General features: G+C 39.9%; 1 protein-coding gene across 1 annotated transcript in view; it reads left to right on the forward strand.

Moving 5' to 3' along the window:
- The window catches only part of PHLPP1 (PH domain and leucine rich repeat protein phosphatase 1), a 139,917-nt gene that overhangs the window by 89,047 nt on the left and 23,512 nt on the right, over positions 1-27,358 (forward strand). The window contains exons 4-10 of the mRNA XM_074899575.1: positions 1,685-1,851; positions 14,139-14,285; positions 14,821-15,051; positions 17,001-17,203; positions 18,839-18,899; positions 20,768-20,863; positions 24,737-24,892. Of these exons, the coding sequence (XP_074755676.1) occupies positions 1,685-1,851; positions 14,139-14,285; positions 14,821-15,051; positions 17,001-17,203; positions 18,839-18,899; positions 20,768-20,863; positions 24,737-24,892 (1,061 nt within the window). The remainder of the gene's footprint in view (positions 1-1,684; positions 1,852-14,138; positions 14,286-14,820; positions 15,052-17,000; positions 17,204-18,838; positions 18,900-20,767; positions 20,864-24,736; positions 24,893-27,358) is intronic.

Below are 27,358 nucleotides of genomic sequence, written 5' to 3' on the forward strand. Positions count from 1 at the left end.
TGAATAATTTTTCTTTCCTACTACAAGGGGAAGAAAAATAGTAGCTACAGTAACAAAAGGACTGAACTAATTGAGTAACAAAAATTGGAGCATTTTAATGGATGTGGGAGGACTGGATTATTAATGGTCGCGTTAGAGAAAAACACCACACCGTCTGTTCCTCTTGTAGCTTATGGTTGTGTGTTTATAATAGAGACCACTTATCCTGAGGCCATGTAGCTTTCATTGGAGAGAAAAAAAAAGGGAGGAAAAGCTCTTGGCCTTCCTTTCAGTGGCAAGCTACTTCAGTGATAGCAAAATCTGATGTCTCTAGGCTCAGGGTACTTTATGGCAAGGGTTATATATCTGCTCAGAAGGTTGGGTAAAGTCTCCTTCATCAGTTCAGAAGCTCTTATACACTGCCACTGGGCACTGATTGTGAGTTGCTGGGTGTTTTCTTTTTGCTGTCCCTTAGATGTAATGTTTGTACTTCCAGAATCATAGCATGTGAGGCCAGTAGAAGTGCCAATGACCAAATGAAATGATTGCTTCTCTTGCAGTGAGCAGCTGACAGACCATGTAACCGTTTGAGCACTGTTTGTGCAGTCCAAGAAGTCTAAAATAGTGGTGAAGTTGTTTGCTTCTCCTCCTTTGATCTAAGCCATGCCTCATCTAAAAACACGTTCTCTCATCCTTCTAGCATTTAACCCATCCTCCTTGCCCACCATCTGTGCTGCCTTGTACCACTGTGTGTTGGTGCTTTGTGATGTCACTAGCTCCACAACTCTATAAAAGGATATTTTTAATTATATTGGACAGAATATACAGGAATTCTACATTGCAGTGGGGTTTTTTTTGGCTGGTTGGTTTTTTTTTTTAGAGATTAGTGAATAAGCAGAGTAGCAGGATGTAGTTCACCCAGCTGTATCCTAGAGATTTGGTAAGGGCCACAGTTGCTGTTACTTGAATTTATTGCTTACAGGTCTCTGTTGAACGATGCTAGCTACTTGTAGTGCTAGCTGGTATTACTTCTTTAGCCTCTGACACTATGTTTACTTTATCTTCCCCTTTCTAGAAAACAGTGTTAAATCCCAAATCTCAGTTTTGTTGTTGTCACATTTTTATCATTCTTGGATGGTTTTCTAATTTATTGAGATGAGTGCTCGGTGCTTTGCTGCTATGATTATTTTTTTTTCTTTTCCTCCAGTAAGATAGGAATGGGATAACACTTTCTTCTGCCATTTAATATCTGCTCTTGATCCTTGAAACTGAGACAGGCTGATTGTTATCCCCTCACCTCCACCCACCAGTCATGCAGCAGTATAGAAGACTGGTTTTGCTGCTGTTACTTGCTAACTAAAAGACTAATGTAAAGTTTATGTCAAATCTCTTTATCTTTTTTTTTTTTTCTGGTTGTAGAATATCGCATAACTTCACTGATGACAATCCGTATCACTTACTAGTTTGACAAATTTTTATGTATTTCCCCCTGCTACTCATCTGTGGACCTGGTTTTAGCACCGCGGCTAAGCAAGAGATCATGGCATAACTTTCAGCAATGATGTAAACTTTGTTAGATCAGCCATATATGCCGACACTGACTACTTCTGCGCTTAGAAACAGTTTATCATGTGCTAATAGGGGTGAAGCAAATGTTCTTGTTTTATTACAGCATTAACATATTGGTGTACCTCTTGACTTCCAGGTTGCATCACAACGCATAAGCTCAGTGGATCTTTCATGCTGCAGCCTGGAGCACCTGCCTGCCAACCTGTTTTATAGCCAAGACCTCACTCATCTCAATTTAAAGCAGAACTTCCTGAGGCTAAACCCTAGCCCATCCACAAGTCGAGCACTTACTGAATTACAAAGGTAAAGTGGTATGCTTCTATTGGTCTTCCTCAGCCCTTGGAGTTAAGTGACCACTGCTCTGCAGGAACTTTCCTAAAAAAAAATCTTACCTCCTCTTGTGGAGGATTGGCGTGTCTTGGCTGTAATGCTTCAGAAATTGGTTCACCCTGTGTGTTAGAAACAGACTAGCTTTCATAAGACACTCAATGTTTTTCTTGTAAATAGAAGGCTATTTTCAATCCAAAATGCAGTTTTCAGAATGCATTGTTTCTGTCTACCTACTGAGGCTAGACTGTAGTTCTTCAATCTTTGATTCATGGGAGTGAATATGAGTTGGTGAGCTGCCTATCAAAAGGATTGGATTCAAGGTAGGAACAGTACCGCATGTGACTTGACTTAAAAGTTTTTTGTTACCCCCAAGCAAAGAAAGCCCTAATTTAATAAATTCAGCATGGTTCCTGTCCTCTTTCTACTCTGTTCAACCCTAATTCTTCTTTCCCAGTAACTGTGACCTTCCAGTTGTTCTGTTCACTGCAGCTCATCCGAGAGTGTAACAAATGGGTAGACGGCAGCATGATCGGTGATCTGACTGATTTAATGTTTGTGTCCTGTGGAATCAGCAGGCTTTCTGTATTCAGAAAGATGAATGTTTCCAAACTGAATATAAAACTGATTTTAATTTCAGTGGTAGCTGGAAGTGCAGAGTGCCTCAAGGATTATATTTGTGGATGGTCTTGGTCAAACGAAATGTTTTAAACCACGTTTCTAAATCCCTTCCTCTTTGAAAAACTTCTGAAAAATGCAAGATGGATTATGTAGGCTGTTGTATTTTTATATAATTCCAATTTCATTCTGGAAAAACAAAAATTTGGCATATTGGTAGATGAATGAACCCAGCCGGTCTGCTTCACAAACAAAGCAGGCAGTGATTCCAAGATCTTATGAACAGTCTGGAGAGGAGTACTGGGTTAGATGTTCTGTGAATGTTGGTAGAAGTCTTCAGATAGCAAGTGGAATTTTAGCGTCAGTTAGGTGATGAACATGGACAAATAATGAATGTATTTATTTTAATGAATTTTTAATCATTTTTCCTTTTTAAAGATCAGAAAGTGTATAGGAGATACTTGATTATATTTTGTCCATGTACATACAGCTAATTCTGTTTGGGATTAGAAAGCATTTATAAATAATGTGATTGGCAACGTTTATTGTCTGTTTAATGTTCTCTTGGTACTGCAATTGTAGGAAGAGCTGAAGAGTCTTACTGCAAGTTAATAAACTGATATATTTTTTCTCACTAATGTGAGCATGAATGCACAAGAGTGAAAGAGTTCAGGTGACCAAATAAAACTTTCCTGTTTTCTGAGATTCTGCATCAGGAAAATCTGGAGAAGGGGCATATGCCTGAGGTGGAACAATACTGATTGTCTCATTCTTCTGAGAGCTGGTTCTATTCTGTCAGTGAGTAAGTCTGACCAGCCTCCATTGCTTTGTGTCTTGTCAAGAAGGCATGGGAAGGCCTGTGAACTTCCAAAGCAAAAAACTGAATGATTAGGAAGGTTACCTGTCACTGTTGCCGTTGATCAGAGCCAGTGCCTCATGAACTCCTGTCCCTTGACACCTTCCCTTTGCCACTGCTGATGTGCTCCAGCCTTATCTTCATCCAGCGCAGGTGGCATCACCCAGGCAGTGAGTAGCTGGAAGCTGATGCCACTGTTCCTGTTGTTGTGCCAGTGGAAAGGGCTGTGTGAGTTGGTAGTTTCCTGCTGAGGGTTGGGAAGAGCAGTGCCCCATTGGTTATCTTTTGTCTCCCAACAGCAGAAAAAGCATGAGCCTGGCCCTGGAGTACTCTCCCCAAGCCACGCTCCTTCCTGCCCAAAGAAACACTGTGGGCTTCTTCCTCCTTAGGGTGGAAAAACTTGAGTTTTACTTGTGCTGCCAAAAAGCTTTGGGCCAGCTCATCTGCTACTGAAAGTCAGATTTTCTGTAGTAAGTAATATACAAATATCTAACAAGAAGGGCAGACTGTTTCTTTTTGAAATTAAGTGAATCCCAGTATGAAAGCAATGTGCAAAGTAAGGGAAGCTCAGTCATTCTTGAGAAAACATGTTGTTTCTGACTTGTTTTTTCCTTTTTAATCTGATTTCATAAACCCATTTTCAGATCTTTTGGGGGATATGCAAGGTAAAACTTGACTCAATAGACCAAAAGTCTTTTTTTGTTTACCTATGTTCTTTCAGACCACTGCAAAACAAGTACAAAATCTGCTGTTCTGATTTGGTACTCTTGGCTTCTATACCAAATTCTCAGTTGCTAAATTGCAGCCGCACAGGGCACAACACCAGTGAATCAAGCCCAGAAGTATTTAAGGCTCCAAAATAACCATGTGTTTGGAGTTGTGAACAAAATGCATTGGCATTTATATACCTACCCTTCCTCATACAATTTTTGATTAAAATCTGGTTAAGAAGGCAGTCTACCAAAATTTGTCTCGCTATAGGCAGCTCTTAGTGCTAGCAGTTCCTCTTAATAAATCACTTCAGGTGGTAATTTAACAAATGTTTGTGAATGCTGGATTTCAAAACAAGACGTTTGTCAAAGACAGAAAAAAATACCAACTTTTCAACTACCCACTGAGTAGACTTGCAAGCAGCTGGGTCATAGTAATGAGATGCTGACATATGCACTGATTTCGTTGCTATAGTCAGGAATGGATTGGGAAAAAACCAAGAATTCCTGCTTTTGCTTATGCAGTTACTTATTTCATTTTTTAAAATAATGTAATTTATTGCATTTCTGAATAAAATATTTAGTCCTGCTCAGTACATGGCATAAGTGAAAAACCTGTATCTTAGGAACTAAATTGATGGTAGTGTGTGAAGGTTTAGAGATGTAGATGCAGGTTTTTTTCCTCAGTAGCTATACTTGCATTGCCTTACTGTCCACTCAGACTTTTAAAAAGTTCTATTGCTTTAGATACTCCACAGCTCTGAACTTTCATAACTGAACTGTCTGAATGTTGAAAGGTATATACGACTACCTGTATTTTTTTCCTACTTACTAGGGAATACATATTTCATAATACATATAAAAGTAGGCAGTCTGAAAATTCATCTGTATTGGAAAAAAAAACACAGCAAATGTTTGTACTTGGTTTCCCTCACAGTAGTGGTTTGTTTTTTTTTTTAAAAGATAGGAAAGGGTGTTTTTCATTTTGGGGGGAGAGGAGATTTCCCAGCTGAAAGATTGCCCAGCTGTTGCAGTATTAGAAGTGGCTTGACATGTCTTGTGATAATATTGAGTCAGAATTTACCTTAAAGCCCTTGGTATTTTAGCTCCTGTGTACTATAAATGGAACTATTTAAGACATTCTGTTGTTTTAGGTTGTCATAAATTTTATTGCTTACACTCTTTCAATGTTTGTGGATTTTTTTTTTTAACTATGAAGTTGAGATTTATGTGTACACTGTGTTCCCAAACCTCAGTCTCCCCCGTATCTACAATGTAACTTCACAGCTCTTGTCCTGAAATACAAACAAGAGTTTAGGCTTACTGGTTTTGCAGGGTGCTGTTGCTCTAGGTTTGAACCAAATGAATAAACCATAGTCCTTATTTACTGTTGCTCTGCTTCACTGGGCTAAGCACACTTTATATGTAATTGTTTCAGTCAATGCTGTTGGAAAAAACCTGTTGGCATCAAGAATGCTGTTTGCTTGTTAATATTGAAAAGTAAGTTGCCAGCACCTGCATTTTCAATGTCTGTTGCAGATTTTTTAAAAAAAAAAAAGGGGGGGGGGGGGAGAAAGGGGGGATGCAATAAGCCACAAGGTTTGTTTTAATGATAAACAAAATGATGCTTGCCAATTTTATCTGAAGAACAAGTTGTTATTCTGATTGTGGTTGTTAATTATTAACAGTGATTATATGGATTTTTATGTTAAGATCACTTGGTATCTTTTCTCTCCCAGAGATTCCTCAGAAATTAACTGCCTTCTCTGGTATCTCAGCTGAAACTCTTCTGGGCGGGCTAGTGGCAGTGACGTGGAGTTGCATCTATAGGGTATGAGAAGGCTAGAGGACTCTTGAGATATTGGTGCAAGTGTTTCTGAAATCCTTCACTAATTCCAACTGTAGGGTTTTTACCTGAAAACCTGGAATTGGGGTGGGGTGGGGTGTGTCTTCAAGCTCAACCCTCCTTACAAACCCATGGTGCAGTAAGTAGGTAAATGGAATCCAGTCATTGCTCGGGGAATACTTAGGTTCCCAGATAGCAAGGGGGGAACACTATTAGTGACCCAGCTGGTGTGAACCCAGCACATAAGCTTGCTAGAAGTCAGGGTGAGATGCAGTTTGATCCTGGCTTGTCCCTAGAGATTGAGGAACAGGGAAGAAAGTCTGCTGCCTGCCACTTGTTCGGTCTCAAAGTGCACTGAAGTGCTTCTTGTGACTGTTGCTTTTAGTGTATGAAGCTGAGGTTAGCAAAGAAAGTCAGACAGATTAATGACCTGCCAAGTATACATATTCCCCCTTGCCAGGCCCCACAGGGCACCGGCAGTAGATGCACTGGAAAAGATTTGATCTTTCTCCCCCCCACCCCCCTTTATTTTTTGGAGGGGGGGGAAGGGGGGGGAGTGGGGTTGTGTGGTGGTGGTGAGGTGTTTCGTGTGGATTGGGGAGGGGTTAGCTGGGGTTTGTTTTTTTGGGGATGCTGTTCTAGAAAGAAATTTGGTTTTAAATGTACACAGTTACTGAAGTTATTTAAATGAATCTAGCTAACGTGGGGAGTGTGCTACCGCAAGGAATGGAGTGCCCCACAGTGTGGGAAGATGCTGGGAGCTTTCTCTCACACTCTGATGGTCTCAGAGCCAGGGAACCTTACTTCTATAGTCGTTTCTCCTCTTTCACTTGCAGCTGAAGACTGAAACATAGCCATCTAAGCAGTAGAGCAAGAAGGAGAAGTTGGCATGATATTGACAACCAGAAACCTGCTAGTAGCAAACACAGTCCAGTGTTTATACTGTGTTCTGGTGCTACCTTTATTTTCTCAGCTATGTAGCCTTAAAATATTTTTTTGCTATTTATAATACTAAAGAAGACACTTGGAATATGTTGTTTATGTAACTTCACTGCTTTTTTTTCATTCAGCTTGTGAAGACGTTGAAGGAAGAGTTTAGTTTTGTTAGTGCATCTTTCTGGATATTAATGACTATATTCTATGTAGCTTCTCTGTACCTTTCTAAACTCAAGAAAGTACTTTCATGTTAATACTTGGCAAAATCAGTGACATTTGATTAAAGAAAAATAAATTGAAAAAGGAAGTTGCTACAAGTGGCCAAGTGGGGAAGATTGTAAAATTGATTTAATGCCTGAAATACATTTGATTTTTTGGATTGTTTAAATTGGAACGGTGACCTCCTTAATATCGGTAGGAGAAAAATAGATGGCACTAAGAAACATGCTACGAAATAGCATTTTTAAAAATAGTGTAGTCTAAAAGTAGAAATTGCAGTTATTAATTGGATTCTTTTTAGTTGAACTATTAGGCAAAGTACAGCAGTATCTCTTCCAAGTACTGCTTCAGAAAATTGGAAACATATTTATGGAATCCAGTTATTGTGTATCAGCTTACTCAGATTTACTTGTTTATTACTTTCTGATATGGCTTCTAAAGTAAGTGTTCTCTTTTCATGTATTTAAACATGTTTCAGTTTGGAATCCCAGCCCTAGCTAATGTTTTTGTATTTCAAACATAAATTTCCAGTACAGGGAGGGAGAATATATTTTTTACTGTCTAGGAATTTTGTTCTTTCTCTGAGGATAGTCTTTCCACCTCATAATGAAGTGTGCACTAGGTATGTTGTGCAGCAATTGAGAACTGCAAATTACAGTAATGTAGGTTCAGATTATTTCTACTAACAAAACATACATTTTGTTTTTCTTGTCTTTATGGTGGTTTTACCAACTAGGTAATAGCATAAAAGCTTTATTGTTGTCCTGAGTTTGGAAGTAGTCTGAGTTTGACTTAACACCTGTGATTATTTGTATACTTTGAAAAAAACCTGCCTAGATTTAGGGTTTACTCCTTTTTGTGCAGTGCAGTCTGTTTTCTTCTTTTTTTTTTTAATGCAATCTACGTATTAATTTTGGTACATAGACACAAGTCTCTATGCCAGAATTGTTGTGCCTTTTTATAGTTTCAAATGCAAGGGAAAGAAGGGCAGAAATATCAGGATGACTGTTCCTGGTGTGTTGGCAGAAAGGGTAGTGAAGATACCAAAACTGAGGAATTCTGCTCTTTTTCTTTATTTCTTTTTCTTTTTTTATTTTCCCCCCCATGGGGTTTACAAAAGGAGGAAGGAAATAAACAATCAGATAAAATGTATGTTTTAATTTATTCATTCAGCTAACAGACAAATTGATAATTAATGGGTGAATTTGTTCAAGTTTCTTCTGACTTGACCAGGATCAATCTTTGCCCTCAAACTAAGTGACCCTCTTTCCTGAGATGACTTTACTCCATCTGTTCATTGCGGTGTGACATGAGCTACATAGTTTCTGGACGAACAGGAGTCTTGTCCAGAGAAATGGATTGGAAAATACCAGCAGAGCTCCTCCTTCCTTCTCTCTGTATTATCTATTGAAAACTCTTCTGTGCAAAGCCTTCACCTGCAGCACCCAAGTGAATCTCCCTAGCTGTTGCAGAAACAGTCTACCTTTGTTTAGCTGTCTCGACAAATTTAGCAGGGCAAGAGACCTGGAATAGTTTGTTTAATTGTCTAACTATAAGCCTTTTACAATTACACCTTTCTGAGAAGGGAAATGCTATGACAGTATTTCTGGCACCAGGCTAACTGCTCCCTTAGGCAGTAAGGCTGTGGATGGGGAATCTGATGCAGCTGCAAAGGGGCAGTAAATTGGGCCTTTTGTTTTCCAAGGAGGAAATTGGTGTGTCGGGTTTATATGGAAATTCTCTTCATTATTAAATTACTGGATTAAGTAGCAGGCATTCATGAAGGTGGCAAGTTGTAGTTTACTTCCAATGATTGCCACTATGCTACTAGGTAAGTGCCATCGATCTGCTCAGAAATGGTGCTGAAGCTGAGAGACAATTGTGCTGCTGCTTGAAATGATGTAACTACAGCATAGTCATGAGACAGCCCAAATACTGGAGATAGTTTAAGGAAAACAATCACATTCCTAATACTGAGTCCCTTATTAAGCTGTGTCTTCTGTTTCAGGTGTAGTAAAATACTTACTTTTAATTGCTTTTGGTGAGAGTAGGGCAAGATTGGTTGTGTCAGACAAGTCTGTTATGGCTGCAATTCAATGACGGTGTATGGCCAACTCGAATATACTATTCCCCCCCTCCAAATATAGCAGAACACAAATGCTGCACTGTGTAATGTAAATTCCTCTGCTGCGTACATTGGGTAATCTGAATTTGAAATTAGCCTGTCATTTCACTGCTTTGCCATGATACTAACTTCTCTTGTTAGTCCCTCTCCTCATTTTGCGTATGTCAAACTAAAATCACTCCTGAAGTGGCAGCTTCAGGATTAAGTGGGCTTTTTTGGACTCAATTATGGCAGTTAATGTTCGGTCATACCGTATGTTTAAACCCAAGGGTTGACATGTTAACGTTTTGCTCTAGTAGAACTATTTTTAGTCAGAGAAATGACTGTTTATATATTGGTAATTACAATAGAAAGTTTAGTAAGCTAACTGAATAGTGTGTTGAGAGATGCTGTTCCTCAGGTTGACTTTTTTAACAGATAACATTCTAGAACCATGGAAGGAGAGAGAAGAGGAAGGAAAGCATATGTATGGACATGACATGAGGTTGTTAACACTGTCATGTCTCAAACAATGTTGTGCCTTTTCTTCTTTTTAGCAACGCTGTGGGGGCAACATCAATGTGTGCCCCTACTTCTGGTAAGAGTAAAGTGAGAAAACAGTGAAGATGTTGCTTTGTGAAATCTATTTAAAGCTTGACAGTGTAAAAACTCAGCAGTAACAGAAAACTTGAGTGTTTAAAATACTTCTACCTTATTTATGTTGGTGCTACAAGTGGTACTGGTGCTACTGACTGTAAATCTAGATACAAGAAGCTCTGTAAACAGTTCAGCATTTGATATGTGCAGCATGGCAGTGCTCCATAATGAAAGTGCACCAACCAATTTGGGATGTGGGTAGTGGGAAGTGAGTGACCAAAGATGAGAAGTACACTTAGATCTTAACTTTGAGCAAATACCTGCTAGTTTGGCTTAGTAATGTTCTGTACTTGACAGCGCTGCAATGAGAAGAAATGCAACTTTAGCATTTGGTAAATGAACATGTTTACAAAGGAGGAAGAAAATATCTCCTTCCTACTAGCTGTCTTAATCTCTTAACTTTAAGCTTATGGTGTCTTTCATCTTTTCTTTAAATGTGATTTAACAATGAACTCTCCATTGTGGATTATTCAACATCCACTTACATGTGCATTTTTAGCTTCTGTATGAGTACATCCAATACTGGATGTACTACTCATCCTCCTTTACATACTATATAGACCTGTTAACCAGTTCAGTTTGTGTATTTAGTAATTGGATTACTCACAAGACCCTAAATAAACACACATTAAAATGCGCATTATGATAATAGAGATGTAATCCAGATACATTGGGGGGGGGCAGGGTGTGATTTATTTATTTTTCTCTTTGACCTAGAACAACTACACATAAGAACATGCACAGAAAACCTTGAAGCTGAATGCTGAATTGGAGTTACTTAATGTATTTCTTAACTTCTTCACCACCACCCCCAGTCCTCTTTCCCCTGTTATTAGCTTGATATTCTGCAATATTACCTCAAGATTGTTTTTGGGGTCTTCTAGTAGATTGTAGTTTAGTGGGCAGAAGCCCTGAGACACTTGTTCTGGGACTCTAGAGTGCATTTCAGTTCTAGGATCAAAATTTTTAAGCCCTTTCTCTCAAAAAAGAGGAATATGAAGCTAAAGTGTTCAAAATGTGGTGGTTTTTTTCTGGATAGCATCCCTCATTAACATCAGCTGGCTTACCCTAGCCTCCTTTTTATTTTGCAGTTCTCCCTCTAGAGATATATTAGTCATTGTTTCTGCACAGTAGCATTTTTTACCCTGCAGCAGTAATTTGATTGCAAGATTTCATTTAGTTTCCATCTAACTCTGTTCCAAACTTCTGCCTCAAGCATGGCACAGAGTTTTCAAAATCTGTGATAACTCTGGCCATGATTTCCCCCCCCCCCCCCATCTTTGCACCAAAATACCAGTAGAGAGCAGAGCATTCCATTGCTTGCTGCAAGCCTGGGTAAATGTTAAGTGTGTTTACAGCCTGTCTTTTGGGGTAGAATTGACACTTAACTTACAACCTCCATTGAAATGTGATATGAAGGTGCTGCTTACCTTGAGTTTTAGTCAATGACATGAGTTAGATTTAGGCTATACTGAAGGTGTGTGCCAGTTGATTGTAGTAGTTGGAAAGGAATTTTAAGAGCCTTTTGATGTTAAAACTTTTAACTTTTTAATGCTTGATACATTTTCTGTGATTTCTGGTCAGGGGAATGACAAAGTAAGTGCTTTGAGGCAGGAATGTGCTGGGCTGATGTGGAGGCTATGGGTGCACTGGCACATGCTGTCAGAGATTACTTTTGTGTGGAATAGCAGTGTTCATAGGTGCAGTTTTGCTTCCATCGCTGCGTTATATAAAAGCCTGCTTGCACAAATAAAGGACTTGAGCCTTAACAAAAGGAAAATGAAGTCTAAATAAAATGTCCTAGTGTAAACCATGCCAGAAAAGAAACTTCCTCCCATCTATGGAATCTGACACAGATCTTTTCATTCATCTTTTTACTTGCCTTTAGGCATACCTCCCAGTGGTTGTTAGGCAACCTTAATAATGTTGCTGAACATTCAGGCTGGCTAATTGGATTGTTCCCTTCTTGAGTTTTTTGTTCAAACGGTCTTGGTCATCTTTAATAAGGCAAATACATGCAAGTTGCTTTGTTGGTTGATGTGATAAACTTAAGGATCTTTTAATAGTTCCATGATATGTCAAGGTCAAAATTTTGAAATCTATGTGAGCTTTGACAGCGTACTTAATTGAAAGCATAAGAATTCTGTCACAACAGAAGTCTTGCTAAGTTCTGCTTTAATTCAGCCAATTTCCCAGTTGTATTCAAACCAGCATATTCTAATGAGAATTTTTGGTTGAAAGGCAGTATTTACTCACATGAATGGAGCTCAGCTACACCACAAAAATTTAGTGTTCAAATAGAATCATAGAATGGTTTGGGCTGGAAGGAACCTTAAAGATCATTTCTTTCCAGCGCTCCTGCCATGGGCAGGGACACCTTCCACTAGACCAGGTTGCTCAAAGCCCCGTCCAACCTGGCCTTGAACACTGCCAGGGAGGGGGCAGCCACAGCTTCTCTGGGAAACCTGTTCCAGTGTCTCACCACCCTCACAGTGAAGAATTTCTTCCTTATGTCTAATCTAAACCTACTCTTTTTCAGTTGAAAACCATTAACCCTTGTCCTATCCCTACACTCCCTGATAAAGAATCCTTCCCCATCTTTCCTGTAGGCCCCCTTTAGGTACTGGAAGGCCAAAATAAGGTCTCCCCAGAGCCTTCTCTTTTCCAGGCTGAACAACCCCAACTCTCTCAGCCTGTCCTTGTAGGGGAGGTGCTCCAGTCCACAATCATCTTTGTGGCCTCCTCTGGACCCACTCAAGCAAATGAGTCCTTATGTTGGGGCCCCCAGAGCTGAAGGCAGTACTCCAGGTGGGGTCTCACAAGAGCGGAGCAGAGGGGGAGAATCCCCTCCCTCGACCTGCTGGCCACATTTCTTCTGATGCAGCCCAGGATGCAGTTGGCTTTCTGAGCTGCGGGTGCACATTGCTGGCTCATACTCAGTTTTTCATCCACCAGTACCCCCCAAGACCTCCTTTGCAGGCCTGCTCTCGATCCACTCATTGCCCAGCCTGTATTTGTGCTTAGGATTGCCTTGACCCATGTGCAGGACCTTGCACTTGACCTTGTTGAATTTCATGAGGTTTGCACGGACCCACCTCTCAAGCCTGTCCAGGACCCTCTGGATGACATCCCTTCCCTCCAGTGTGTCGACCACATCACACAGCTTGGTGTTATCAGCAAACTTCCTGAGGGTGCACTCGATCCCACTGTTCATGTCATGACAAAGATGTTAAAACAGCGCTGGTCCCAATACTAACCCCTGAGGAACAACAGTTGTCACTGCTCTCCACTTGGATGTTGAACCATTGACCACAGCTCTTTGATTGCAACCATCCAGCCAGTTCCTTATCTACCGAGTGGTCCATCCATCAAATCCATGTTTCTCTAATTTAGAGACAAGGATGTTGTGCAGAACAGTGCCGTATGCTTTGGTCAAGTCCAGGTAGATCATGTCAGTTTTGCTTTCCTTATCTACCAATGCCGTAACCCCATTGTAGAAGGCCACCAAATTTGTCAGGCACAATTCGCTCTTAGTGAAGCTGTGTTGGCTGTCACCAATCACCTCCTTATTTTCCATGTGTCCTGTCATAGTTTCCAGGAGGATCCACTCCATGATCTTGCTGGGCACAGAGGAGAGACTGAGTGGCCTGTAGTTCACTGGGTTTTCCTTTTTTCCCTTTGTAAAAATGGGGGTTGTGTTTCCCCTTTTCCAGATAGTGGGAACTTTACTGGACTGCCATGACTTCTCAAACATGATGGATAGTGGCTTAGCCACCTCACGTGCCAGTTTCCCTCAGGACCCACAGATGCATCTCATCAGATTCCATGGACTTGTGCACCTTCAGGTTCTTTAGATGATCTCGAACCTGATCTTCTCGCACAGTGGGCTCCATATGCTGAGAATTTCCTGCACCTTGTAACCAGTGTCACTAGGGTAGTCTTCCTAGCAAGAAGAGTGTTCAGAAAAAGAGCAATGCTTTAGTACAGGATGAGATGTCGCAGAAGAAACAACATACTGTAAGGATGGCAAGGGTTTTGTTCTTTATTATGCTCATGGGAAATAGATTTAGCATGTTGTTCAGGAGGTCCTGTTTCTCTATGCTGTCTTCATGTGAGTGAACTCTTGTAAGTGGTGTTGAACTTGAGTATCTGGTAGTTTCCATGGTTGTTCTGGGTATATAAACTGAAAATGCATGTGATTTGTATTTAGACAACCAAACTTACTTTGTATTAATTAACTTGCAAGGCAGCTTGTGTGGTTTATGCTCCACTTATTTGTCACTTTTTTTTTTTTAATTTTTTCTTATCTCACTGTAGATTCACCAAGTTGAAGAGCCTTAACCTTTCCAATAATAATTTAGGAGATTTCCCACTGGCAGTCTGCAGTATCCCAACCCTGACTGAACTCAACGTGTCCTGCAATGCCCTCAGAAGTGTTCCAGCAGTTGTAGGCGAGATGCACAAGCAAGTACTTTTAAAAAACTTAATGTACACAGCCTGATAATAAAGGCAATAAGCAGTTCATGACTCTATGTAACCTTGCTATGAGAAACAGTTTAAACGTACTGGGTTTTGTCAGAGCAGACTGGCTTGTAGATCTGTATGGCAGCAGTTGTGAGGTGCAGATGGAGGGGGAACACACTTGTGTCTTGAAGCTGTTTTAGTCCCTAGTATTTGACACGAGGGTCACCTTCATGGTGAAGAAAATCTTTAAATCTCCTTGCTTATGTGCTTCAACCATCACACAAGGCACAGTTCTTGAAGATACAACTGTCTAACACAGCCTACATTTCATAGCTGCCAAGGCTTTTAATTATTTGATCGATGTCTTCTGTAGCAGATGTTAAAGTGTTATTCCTTAACATTTTTGTTCTTCTGCCCTTTTGCATGTTTCATGTCACTGTAACTGCAGCAGATCTGTGTGTTTATAGGAAGGAAAAGTGATTTATCAGGTCACTCACTTTCTTCACTCTCCCTTCCCCTCCCCCGCTTTTAATAGCTTGCAGACATTTTTGCTGGATGGCAACTTTCTCCAGTCCCTTCCTGATGAATTGGAACATATGCATCAGCTCAGCTATGTGAGCCTGTCCTTCAATGAGTTCACCGACATTCCAGGGGTGCTGGAGAAGCTGACTGCCATGGATAAACTCTGTATGTCAGGAAACTGCATGGATGCCCTGAACCTGCAGGTGTTAAAAAGGATGCCTCATATTAAACATGTGGATCTAAGGTAGGTATTTGAAAGAGGGGAAAGATAAGTGCATCTAAATTATTGGTGTTGAAATGGCTTCTCCTTGCCTGTCAGAATAGCCCCCAGGTATGAATCTCTTCTTGTTAGCCCATTGAACCATGTTTCTGGTAGCATTAGGTAACTCACAGCACTTGCCTCTACTTAGCAGTCTTCTTAGAGGAAGAGGTAGCATTTAGGGGGATTGATAGATAGGAATATGAGTTCTGGGGGAAATTAGTATTTACACCAAAAGGTCAAACAAAACAGAGCCAGGGACACTGATGATTCTTGCAGTTCTTGTTGTTGTAATGTTAATACAGTATAAATAGCGTTCCCTAACTCAAAAAGCTTCTGTCTGAAATGTTACAGATGTGTGAGATGAAGAAAAGGGTGGTAAAGATGAAAGAACAAAAATAGGTATTAATATTTATTGGTACGTTAAAAAGCATAGTCCACCATGAGTAACACTATTTTATAGATGTCCTCATCAGAGTCCTTATTATAGATGGCTCTGGTATGAGGTGGTTCCTTATTCTTATGGTCTTTGGGGAAACCAGCTTCTGCAATCAGCTGGGCAAGGCTCAGTTCTGTGCCTGGACCATGAGGTCCAAATAATGATGAATTCTGGAACCATTTAGTTACATAAGCTATTCTAGCTAAAACTTAGTGTACCATACTGCTGTGTAGCGGTCAGACTTTGCAGTCGAGGAAGGGTCAGCATAAGATAAGAAAATGGCTTAAATAGATGGATGAATTCTGAAGCATTTATAGTGGCATCAGAGTAGGGATGCTGTGGCTGAGCTGACCATGAATTCCAGTGGTGCAGTTCCAGCTGTCTCATTGTCTGCTGCATCCTTTCTGCACCAAGCTGTGAACAGTGGTTCTTTGTAATGCTACCTGGAATAGTAAATGTCGAACGTGTTTGTAAGTGGTACTTGCTGCACAGTGGAGTGCTTTGCTTCAGTGAAATCAGAAGGAAGCACTGCTTGTAAATTGAAAACAGGAAAATTAGGCTATGGTGTCGGAGGGAGCATATTACCTGTTTTCTTATAACTGGAAAACAGAGCTACTCTGAAAATACAACTGCTACACAGAAGGTAGCTCTCCGAAAGCAAGAGCCACAACAGAACTCTAGGTGTTGTACCTTGTCCTCACTAAGTAGGCTTAACAGGCCAGCGGAAGTTACTATACTGATTTTAGTGTTCTGATCAGAGCTGGGAATTTGAAACTGAACTCTTTGGAGTGCTCTGCAGTCTCAAACATTGCTGGGTTAGAGATCATCTCATTCAGTTGTAACTTCTGGGGAGATTACTGAGTATTGGCTGTGTCGATGTACTGCAGTGAAGATGTGATAAAACCTGTTCTCTTCATCTGGCAGACCCGCTCGTCTTGGGCTTTTGCTTTCTTTTCTTTCAGCACCCATTTTCAGGTGTCTGAATTTGCTTGCTGTGAAACATATTGACAGAGGAGGTGAATATATGGCAACTGATATATCTCAGTTTGTCGTTTCAGTAAGGCAAGAGACTCCCAATATCTGCAGGTCGTATCTGCCAGGCTTTTCCAGCAGATGCTCATGATAGGCCAGCAGGAACTGTAGAGGTTTTCTTCTCCAAACTATTGGCACAAGTAACAACCAGATCATCTTTTATTTTTATAGGCACAGTAACAGTAATACTTACCTTCTTGCAGAGCTTCCTATCAGTAGATTTCAAAGTAGTATAGAAAGTAGCTTGATGTCATCATTTCTGTGTCATAATGGATAAAATGACAAAGTAGATCCACCTTGCTTTTAAAATACCATAACAAAGGGGAAAATGTTTAAAATCAACCTTGATCAGAACCTGGAAGCATGCTAGTTTAATCCAGTGCAACTGATTGTAGAATGAGCATTGGTTTGTTAGCAGGAGGTTGCAGCGTAACTACACTTAATCTCCTTTTTTGTCTGCAAGACTGAATTCAATTAGGAGATTGGAGGTCAATGAAATAGATTTTCTGCATCATGTGACCCAACTGGATCTCAGAGACAACAAACTTGGGGAGCTGGATGCAACAGTTTTTAACAATGTTGAAGTGTTACACTGTGAGCGGAATCAACTGGTGACCCTCAAAATCAGTGGATATTTTCTCAAAGCGCTGTATGCTTCCTCAAACGGTAAGTGTGTTTTCAGGGCAGTTGTGGTGTTGTCATCTGACTTCTGATATTGTACCTGTTTCTCAGTGGGATGCTTGTGGAGTGCAGCGGATGTCATCAGGAGGAGTAAGGAGGCTCTTGATGTGACCCTTGGATAAAAGGGTTTCACATGCGCTGTGTCATGCTACTGGCAGTTCTGAGCTTCAGAAGTGACTTTCAGATAACACTGGACTACTGATTTGGGGGTCTTAAAACTGAAAATTTTAGAATTTGGGCTGAAATTCCTCTCTATGCCAGCAGGGAGGAGTCTTGAAGTTGTCAGTTCTTTGGGCTGTATTACTATGTTGCTTTAAGGCAAATAAGGAATTTATTGCTTTTCCCTAGAGTTGAGAAAGTTTGAATAAGTGGCTATTTGTGAGACAAACTAAAATAATATATATTTTTGCTACTATCTCTAGCTGTTTACTCTGGCCAGAAAGCTACGAAATCTATGAGTAACTTCATTTGTATTTGGTAATAAAAATAATGCAGCCTTTTCCAGTTGAGTAACTCCTGTGTTCCATGAATAGGATTTGTTTCATCTGTCTTTGGAAGCTGCTGTTACTTAAAATACTCAGTTTTCACCACCATTTTATTGTTCGGAGTAGTTTGGTATGGAATAAATAAAATGCAAGCTCAGAGAGCTGTGAATTTGAGGAACAGTCTGAACTGCCTTTAAAAGGCTGTCAACGATATCCAAGCCTGTGCCTTTATTAAGTATTCATGCCAGGCTCTCTGTAGCTGAGAAAAGTTAACATAATCTGAGCATGTGCTGTGCAATGTGAGCTGAGAACCCAAGTCAACCTGTATCTTGCAATCAACTGTCTATTTGGTCTTGCTGTTCCTCCTGGATATCCTCTCTTTACACCTGCAGCCATCTTGTTTTAGTCTTATCTTCCAAAGCAACCATGATGCTTGTTACACTTTCACTTTACTTGATTTTATATAGGCTTAAATAAATGGCTGCTGGTTTTGTTTCAACCTTCATTCTAAGCATTAGCTACCTAAAAAACTTAGGATATGGAATATTATTGAAGCAATCAAAATACAACATTACTAGCAGTAGTTGAGATGGTATGGAAGGTCTGTAAGGCTGCCTGCAACCAGGAACACCACAGGCATGCAAAGGCTCATATAATGTGTTGAAAAATGCTCTTGATCTTGACATGACCTAGAGGACTCTGGAGTATTCTGTAGTTTGCTGTTCCAGAGTGGGGAGTCTTCCTTCCTGTGCCTGTACCATTAGTGACCAGTGGAAAAAAAAAGTAGAGCAGGTTTGTGACTGACTGTACTGGGCAGAGGGTGGTGGAGGTGAAGTTACAGCTCTGGGACAAAAATGGAAAAATGAGAATTTGCCATGAAACTTTTAAAATCATTCAGTTTCTCCTCTCTGATCAGTTATGCAGTGTCTGTTACAGCGAGTACAATGTAATAGAGCAAATGTACTCAGACAATAAAGAAACAAAACTCAGTTCACGGAGATCCAGATCCTCAGAAGTTTTTTAGGTTACTGACTTGTTCTGAAATCTCTGGGTGTTAGCTGCTTTAAGTAACTCTTACGGAACAGCTATTTAGGTGCAAATCTTTATCACCACTTTTATGTATTTTTCCCCCTAGAACTTGTTCACCTTGATGTGTATCCAGTTCCCAATTGCCTGGCTTATATGGATATTTCTCGGTAAGAGTGTTTTTTCTTGGGCCTTTAAAATTTGCATCAGTGAAGCTTATGGAAAAATGACATTCACTAGTATTTTACTGTAAGGGAGTGGAAACAGGAATTGTACCTTGAGATATGAGAAGACTGATTTTTCAGAGTTAAAGAATGGGCTTTTTCCTACTGTCCAGTTCTTCCCTGTTTCCTTTTCATAGATTGACTTCTTTTATTTTTTCAGTCCTAAAAGCAAAATGTGGCTTCATAGTTGAAGAAAGTGTTTCCCTGATTTAAACATTTCCTATCTTATAGAGACATAACACAGTGACTCAAACGTGCACCAATGAGAGACATATGCAGAAGTTTCTTTCTGAATGTCTGTGTTACAAGCCCAGCGTAGGTGATGGTTTGATAGTTTACTCATCAGTTTGGCAGCTCCTGCAGCTCATCCGTGTTCTCTGTGGCCTTGGTTGCTGCAGGGATGTCTGCAGCTGCCATTTGAACACATCTGTAATTCTCACCTTGAGGGAGGTGAGATGAGGAAAGAAATGGAAAAGGGGGGGAGTGGGGGGTGTTTGCTGTACAATTTAGGGACTGAATCCGGAAAACACTTTATACATATGCTTAATGTCTGTCTTATTTAAGGAATTACTCATCTGCGCATTGAAGTGATAATCTCATTCATTAAAAAGCCTGTTTAAAGCATGATTAAGCTGTTGAGGGTGATCATAACAATTAGTGAGTTAACCTAGGCAAGTGGCTTTCAACTTCAAAGTTTCATCAACCATGAGTTACTTGCATTCTGCACCTAAATGTAACAGAAGTGTGACTGAACTGTGATGTATTGAAAAGCATTCTTTGTAAAGCTGTATTCTCCATTTAGCTGTAAATGAAATTGGTGCAGAATGCATGATTTTGATCACCCTTTTTGTGCCTCAGTTCAGTGATGGCATTGTAACTAAATGGGTAGGGTGTCTTTAGCTTCTTGGTGTGCTTGGAATTTAGAAAATTTGTTTGAGCTCGAAGAGGAAGATATCTGAGGATGAGGGGTTGCTATTGTGTATTTTGGTTAAAGGCTATTGCATGAATAAACTATAGGATACAAATACATGACTGACCATGAGAGTAGATTTATGTTCATGCTGTCTAAGGGTCCTGTTCCTGAACTTCAAGTCTACAAGTGCCTGAATATTATGTGATGCCCAGTTTTGCATCTGTGTATGCTAACTGAAGTAGTAAGTTATGTGAACGTACACACACAAAATCTTTCCTGTGTTCTGTGCTGCTGATTTTTGTCTTTAAGCAGGATACATGGGTGCCTCACTGTGCCTAGCTACATGTTTTCAGTGCAATATTTGGAAGAACTTACCTCTAAGAACGTATTTTTTAGAGGGCTTAGCTTCTGTGAAGACAAATGCAAGAAAAGCAAAATGCTTAACTTCAGAGATTACGAAAAAATAAAAGCCTTTGCTCTAGTCAGTGAGATAGCTGAAGAGTGGTAGAGTGATCCCCCATAAATTTAATCCTGAAACCCAGAGAGGTGTGTTTCAACTGTGTAGGGTGTGAATGTCTTCTGAGGAGCATCTCACAAATTTTATTCTTTATGGAGAGACTTCTTCATCATTGATACTCTGATGCTCTTAATACTCCTTTCCCAATAATTTGGAAGCAGCATTTTTTTTCATTTTCTTTGTGGTTGTACATCTAGGGAGATAAGGACCTTACTCAGGACCTTACTGCACTTAGAGAAGGAGGGGTGATAGTCTCATAGGAAACATACTATTGAGTAGATTTATTTCATGAAGGTATCTGTGCCTCTCTTGAGGCTGTATTCTTAATAGCCTTTACATCTTGATTATCGTTTAGTTCTTTAGCTCTGTGTTCTTTATTCATAGAAATCACCTGGAAAACCTGCCTGAGTGGGTATGTGACAGCAGGAAACTGGAAGTGTTGGATGTTGGCCACAATCAGATACGTGAGCTGCCTGCCCGGTGAGTCTTGCAGACCAGTTGCACAATGTGGAACAGGATAAGCAATTCAGAAATAATTGCTGATTCAGTGTTTAGCTTGTTTCAGTGACTGTCAAGCTCGTTTTATCTTTTGTTTGATTTTATTTTTACCTTGTGGGGTGTCGTCATGCCTGAAGCTTCCACCCAGCCTTTCTTCTTTTACTTTCATGCAGAGAAAACAGTGCCTTTGAACTCCAGGTGGAAGTTTTGAAGCTGTTCATGTGGCTGTTCAGGCAGGAAAGCCCTTCATTTTTAATACTGAATATTAAATATTTACAGCTATAACTTTGCATGACACTTTAGAGATACAGATCTTGTAACTTAGTTTCAGTGGTGCCTAGAGACATCAGTTCACAACCCCTTTTCAGTGAAAATGTGCTGGGAGGAGAAGGTAAAGCCTCATCAAGCTAGCAAACTCCTGCAAGTAGAGCGATTGCCTTCACTACAAGGCTCTCTTTTCCAGGAGTCTAAACTTAAAATTGATAAGTACAAATGATAGGAAAACAGGTGAACAGGAAGGAAAACCGGAGTTGAGTTTAAATAATGACTAGCTCTTACTAGTTTGTTTTTTTTTTTTTCCTAGAGACACCTGTACCAGGTGAATATACTGGTCAAATGCTGGTATGGATAATTTTTAAGTCCCTGACTTCACTGGAAGAGAGCTGTCACTCTTGGCTGCTCTGTATGCTTCAAAAGAGATGTTGAGAAAGAGGGAGAACATACTAGGCACAAAGGGTGAAATTGCGTGGGGATGTGCAGAGCAATTGAAGATTGTAGACAGCTAGTATATGCTGAGCTATTAAATATTTTCCTTACAGAGCTGTACAACATGAAAGAGCATCAGAAACCAAAAAGGATAGTTTTGTCTGGGTTAGATGAATGTGCCGTATGGTCTAAACTGGCAGTTCTAGTGTCAGAAGCGGGAAGAGAATAGATTTCAGAAATGTGGGCAGAAAAGGATATGAGGAGATTTACCAAGCAAACTAATGGGCTAGTGTGCAGACTATTAATCCCTCTGTTTTTTCACTGAAAATGAAACTGCCCACTCAGAAGGTGGGGGCAACAAAAGTTCATTTGCACTTCATAACTGCAAGGCATACCGGATATCTTTGGGAGATTAATGATTAGCTGAAATTAGGTACAGTAAACATCCCACTTGTCTCTCCTGACTTCTTATCATTAACTCCAGGAAATAGTTTATCCTTGAAAACTCTTCTTTGTAGTATGTGTCTAGATAGCTTAGCTCCTAATATGTCAGCTCAGTTTTAAGGCCCAGTTCAAAACATAGGCTTTGAATGTCTGTTAAATTTAGGGAAATTTGGGTCTGTATTCAAATGCAAGTAACTTGGGCACATAGACCTCTGCTGTTAAGTTTGAGGTAAATACTGGTGCCCAGCGTGTTCACGTGCACCACTGTGTGCTTTTCCTTCTACATGGAATAGCACTCTGAAAACCTGTGGAGTGAGCAGGACTCTCCTATGAGGGTGCTTGCATCTCTAACCACAAACGTTCAAGCGTTGACTGACCAGCAGTTTCCTGGAAGGCTGAAGGTTGCGTCTAATCTAAACAAACTACAGTTGGTGCTATGTGTGTTTACCTCTTGAAACAGAAAAACAATCCTTGAAGACAGGAGTTGAAGCAGTTGAGATAGAAGACTGTTTACTAATGTTTGCCTCAAAGAAAATGGGAACTATGTAGGTTTGGCTGTAATGCAGCCATTTCTGCTTTGAAAAATAACAAAAAGGGTACTTAGTCTTAGCTATGCAGAGCAGTTCATTGTCATAAAACTGATGTTGCCAAAGATTCCCCAAAGAAAAGGAAAATGCTTCAATTAAGAGTTGCCAAAATGACCTTGCTGCTACCAGTGAACAGATGTCTGTATTTATTTTTGTTCCATTTTTGTCTTATTTTTTAGAAAGATCTATTTGTATTCAACATTGTGTTCTCCTGAACAGTTGCTTACTGAAGGAATTGGTTGAATGCTTTCACCAAACCATGTTTTCTTAGAAGATGCTGATGCTGAGCAATGTGATTGTCCTTAGAATTTTTTGATCCCATCAATGCTTCCAGTGGGAGTTTGGCAAATGAGGAAGCTGCCCATGGGGAAGAGCAGTCCCAGAGTCATGTTTCCCCACCCAGCTTGGGAACTAGGTGTCTCGGGCTCATCAAGAGCTTGCTTAGTTAAATGTTGGTGATTCAGTCCCCCTTCAGACAGCCCAGTTCCTTGGTGCTTCTGTAACTTGGAAAGTAAGACGAAACAATAAAAAAACCCAAACCAAAACAGAAAAAACCCCACACTTACACAGTTCTTCTGAATTATTTCATAAAATCTGTTTTCATGAAAAGGCTAATTGCTAAAGTTTTTGCCCTGACTTGAACTTTTGTTATTTTAAAATGGCACTGCCCCCACCCGTCCAAAAAAACCCCAAAGTGATACAGTTTTTTGGAGACATTGTCAGTCAGTTCTGCTTTTTCATGGGTTTGGTGTTGATACTAGCCAGTCTTGATTAGGAAAGGAAATAGAATAGAAAGGCAAATCCATAACTGAGAGATATTTTCAAGTAAAAGAGGAGTGAAACAAAAATGGTTAAATAATGAAAACATAATAGATAAGTTTATCGCTGTATGGTAAGTCTTTTCACCCTGTGTTGAGCCTTCTGGAATGATATGTCTGGCTGTTGACCTGTATCCATGGTCATAACACAGACGATGCAGCTGACTGAGATAACTGTTAACACTGGCACACAGATACGGAATATGACTGTATCTGTCAAGGGGAAAATACTCCGCATACTTCATTGATTATTTTGGCACAATAATCTGATGACCTGATGTGCTGTAGGGAAGGGGCAGGGAGGCTCTTTATGTATATTTGGGTCATTGTAACAGAGGGAAGAAGATTTTTGCTTTAATGCTGAGTAATGTGAGAGTCTTTGATTGAAACAGGTCAGCATGATGCCCAGGCTCGCCAGGTTAAACAGTATGGCAGCAGGAATGTAAGACAGGTGGCAGATGAAGAATAATCTTTTTTTCTTAATTTGCTGGAAGTGATCCTGTTCAAAATCGAGAGTTGCTCCATTTTTGAGGTCTTTAGGTGCAGATTTTAAACTCCTTATTTTGTGTTTTACTGCAAATTTTAGCTTTACTGTTTGGTCAGAACAGCTGTTTGTTTTTGTCTCTTTACATTGCTTTCTTCTCCCTTTCCCTTCTTCCTCACCCCCCCCCCCCCCCCCCCAAAAAAAAAAAAAAAAAAAAAGGAGCAGGGGGATGAGACTCCAGGTCATCTATTGCTTGTAAAAGCTCAAGAAAGTAAAGCCGATTAGATAAATTTCATTTGCTGTAGAACTGGAAAGGAGGCTTTATGTTAGTCTGGTATTAACAGAAAAGGAAAATAGGAGGGTGGGGAATTGCATTGGATTATGAGTCAGCACATGATGAATAGAGGACTATGAAGCTTGTGGGGTGGCTGGTGATTTCACCCACACTTCTGAAGTTCTTCCATTAGCTAAGGGGATCCCACATGTGCAGTTTTCTGTAGCCATTGTTAGCAATTACCTCCTTCACTGTCAGGCTTCTGTGTTCATGTTTTTTATACAGTGCAATAAGATAACCCTCTCTCACTAGTTTCACTCCTGAATCATCCTTAAACCTCCTTCCCTGTCTCTGAACAACCTTTTCAAGAAGTTGGTGGAGAGTGGGAAGACATTCTTGGATCTGTGCGTAATTAATACCATGTCTGCTAATCAGTTGACTGAATCACTTTCTTGTAATAAACTGTGATAGTGCACCTAAATTCTCAAAGCAACTCTTTGGTTTAGATTTTTCTCATTTTTGGTGTTTTTTATTTCTCTCAAGGTTGTTTTACAATAGTAGCTTGCGTAAGCTGCTGGCAGGACATAACATGTTAGGAAGGCTACCAGATCGGCTCGAGCGAACACAAGTGGAAGTCCTGGACGTGCAACACAACCAACTTCTTGAACTGCCATCTAACTTGCTTTTGAAGGCAGACAGGTAAATACAAAGAAATCTGATCTTGACTTACGTGTGAGAACCTTGCTTTGTGTGTTAACTGCCTAGCTGAAAGGGTAATCTGAGGTTCCCCTAATTTGAAAGTTGCCAAGCCTTGTGTGGTAAGAACAGATGTCTGCCCAACTCACCAAAACACATTCTTTTTTATTCTGGTTTTGTTGCCTTATATGGTTGCTTCTTTTTCCCCACCAAGCTACTGCTGAACACCTACTTCTTGAAATCTAGCTGTAAAATGAAGCACATGCTATTTTCTACTACATACACTGAGATGGGTTAGTTGGCAGTTTCTTTAAATAGATATTTCTTAGGCTTGTTTGATGGAGTGTGAAAGCTTTTTTTCCCTTTCAGTCAGAGGCTAGAGCTTATTTATACCTGTCAAACAAAACAAAATCTGTGCATAAGGCTGTCAGAATAACTCAGTTATTCCTCTGTCCTTGCTTTGTGAATTTCTTTTATGATTTTAAAATGTTTGTCACTGATTTAGCTGGTGTCACCACTTGATCTGCTTTCTGGATTTTTTTATTTTTATGCTTTAGTCTCAGAGTCTTCATAATCTTTCTTCCTGGGTATGAACATATCCTGTAAAGTGGCTGTGATTGGTAGCATAGTCTGGGGATGGTGGATGGGCTTGCCCTGCTTGGTGTCAACATTCCTTGCACCTCTGTGCTTCCACATACAGTAATGGGATTTCTGAGGGCTTGACCCATGCATAATTTAACAGACAGTGCAATTGTGTGCTGTGGGGTTTTATTTCTGATCCTTGCTGTGGCAAAAGGAACACATAGCTCCTGGGTTTCTTGAGAGGTGAAGAAGCAAAAGTAGTGGTGATCCCAAGGTTGCAGCTCCTCACCCAATTAAGAGTACTGCAGGCCACCTAGTTTTATACTATTGTTCATTCTACCATGAACCTCTCGTTAAATTTCCTGGGATTCACAGCACTGGGAGAATTAGGTTGGTGGATGAGATAGTTTCTAAATAATCTCTTGAGTTACTCTTGAACAGTAATGTTCTGAGGAATTTATCATTCAGGTTAAAACTTGTCTTTCAAAAGGTAAACTTTAGTAGGACAGGCTTTTGGTTCTGGGAGCCAGTATGACATTTCAACCTTGATTTGATTTAAAGAACCTTTAAAGTAATTAAATAATTCTTTTACTTAGATTTTTTTTTTTAACACTATTACATACCTGTCCACATTCAAGTCTGTGTAGGGCTACAATCTTTGGAATAGGAATAAATTACCAGCAAAGTTATTCTGATGTTCAATACTGCTTCATCTGAGACTTTACATAAAAGTGCAGTCAAACTATTGAAATTTAACAATGCTGCTACTGTAATAATGGAGATTATCCGGCACATTTCTGTTTAAAAGTGGTAAGATTCATAGCCTGTTTATGTGGCAAGGATGTTTCACATCAACAGCTATAATTGTCTTGTGGATAACTTTTCAAAACATTGTACATTAGAGATTATATGAACTTCAGAAATGAAACCTTGTAAAAAGTTTTTTTTTTTTTACAGGAAGCTGCAAAATTAGGTTAAAAAAAAGGCACTATTTACAGGTCCCAAGCTGCAATTTCTATCTGTTAACCTGGAAGGGAAAGAAACCTTTAAGTAAGTTTCAGAAAGCTACTGGCATCTTTGAAAGCAAAGAGAAATAATCTTGTAAAATTTCTATGAAAAACAGGTTGTAGATCTAAGATGTAGATCAGTGTGATTTTGGCAGTGAGAGAGAACCTGAATTTTTTTGTATTGCAGCTTGTCTTTTTAAACTGAGCTGTAAAAGTGTAGACAGCTCTTCATTATTTCTTTGGGGGGATGACAAAATGAACAAGTACAGGCTAATACCAGAATTAGGGGTAGATTCCCAGAAGTTTGCTAAAAGTGTGCTGAGAAGAGGCAGAATTAAAAAAAATATATTGAATAACAGTATTAAATGGCTGATTCAGGCTTGAGGATTTTTTACCCTGCTGCAGCTTTGATGTTCTGCAGCTTTCGAGCCATACAGGACACACGTTTTCAAAATCTTCTACTAGTATTAGCAAGGTCAGGAACTATTGCAGGAGTTGAACAGTTCACCCATTCTGGCATCTCATCACTACTGCAGCCTCCCTCGCTTGTGATGTTAATAGAAATATTTGGCTTGGCTGGGGTTTTCTCCCATATTCCCTACCCCTTTAGTGGTTTGGGTGACTTGGGTTGCAAATGGCTTGTCCATGCTGGTACTCTTGCAACTGCTGAAAAAGTGATAACTGTGAAGGAAAACATCAGTGCAGATTAGTGCACAAGGTCTGAGTTTTAAGTTTGGAATTTCCTACAGGAAACATCTTTTATTTTGTTTTCAAATGTTTGCATCTGTCAGCAGCTAAGTGTCAACAGAAATGGATCTGGACCAGGGAAAGGTGTTAGGGGGTTTGTTTTGTTTAAAAAAGGTAAATGCTGCTCTTCTCC

The sequence above is a fragment of the Athene noctua genome, chromosome 2 (genome assembly GCF_965140245.1).
Source record: "Athene noctua chromosome 2, bAthNoc1.hap1.1, whole genome shotgun sequence".
Lineage (NCBI taxonomy): Eukaryota > Metazoa > Chordata > Aves > Strigiformes > Strigidae > Athene > Athene noctua.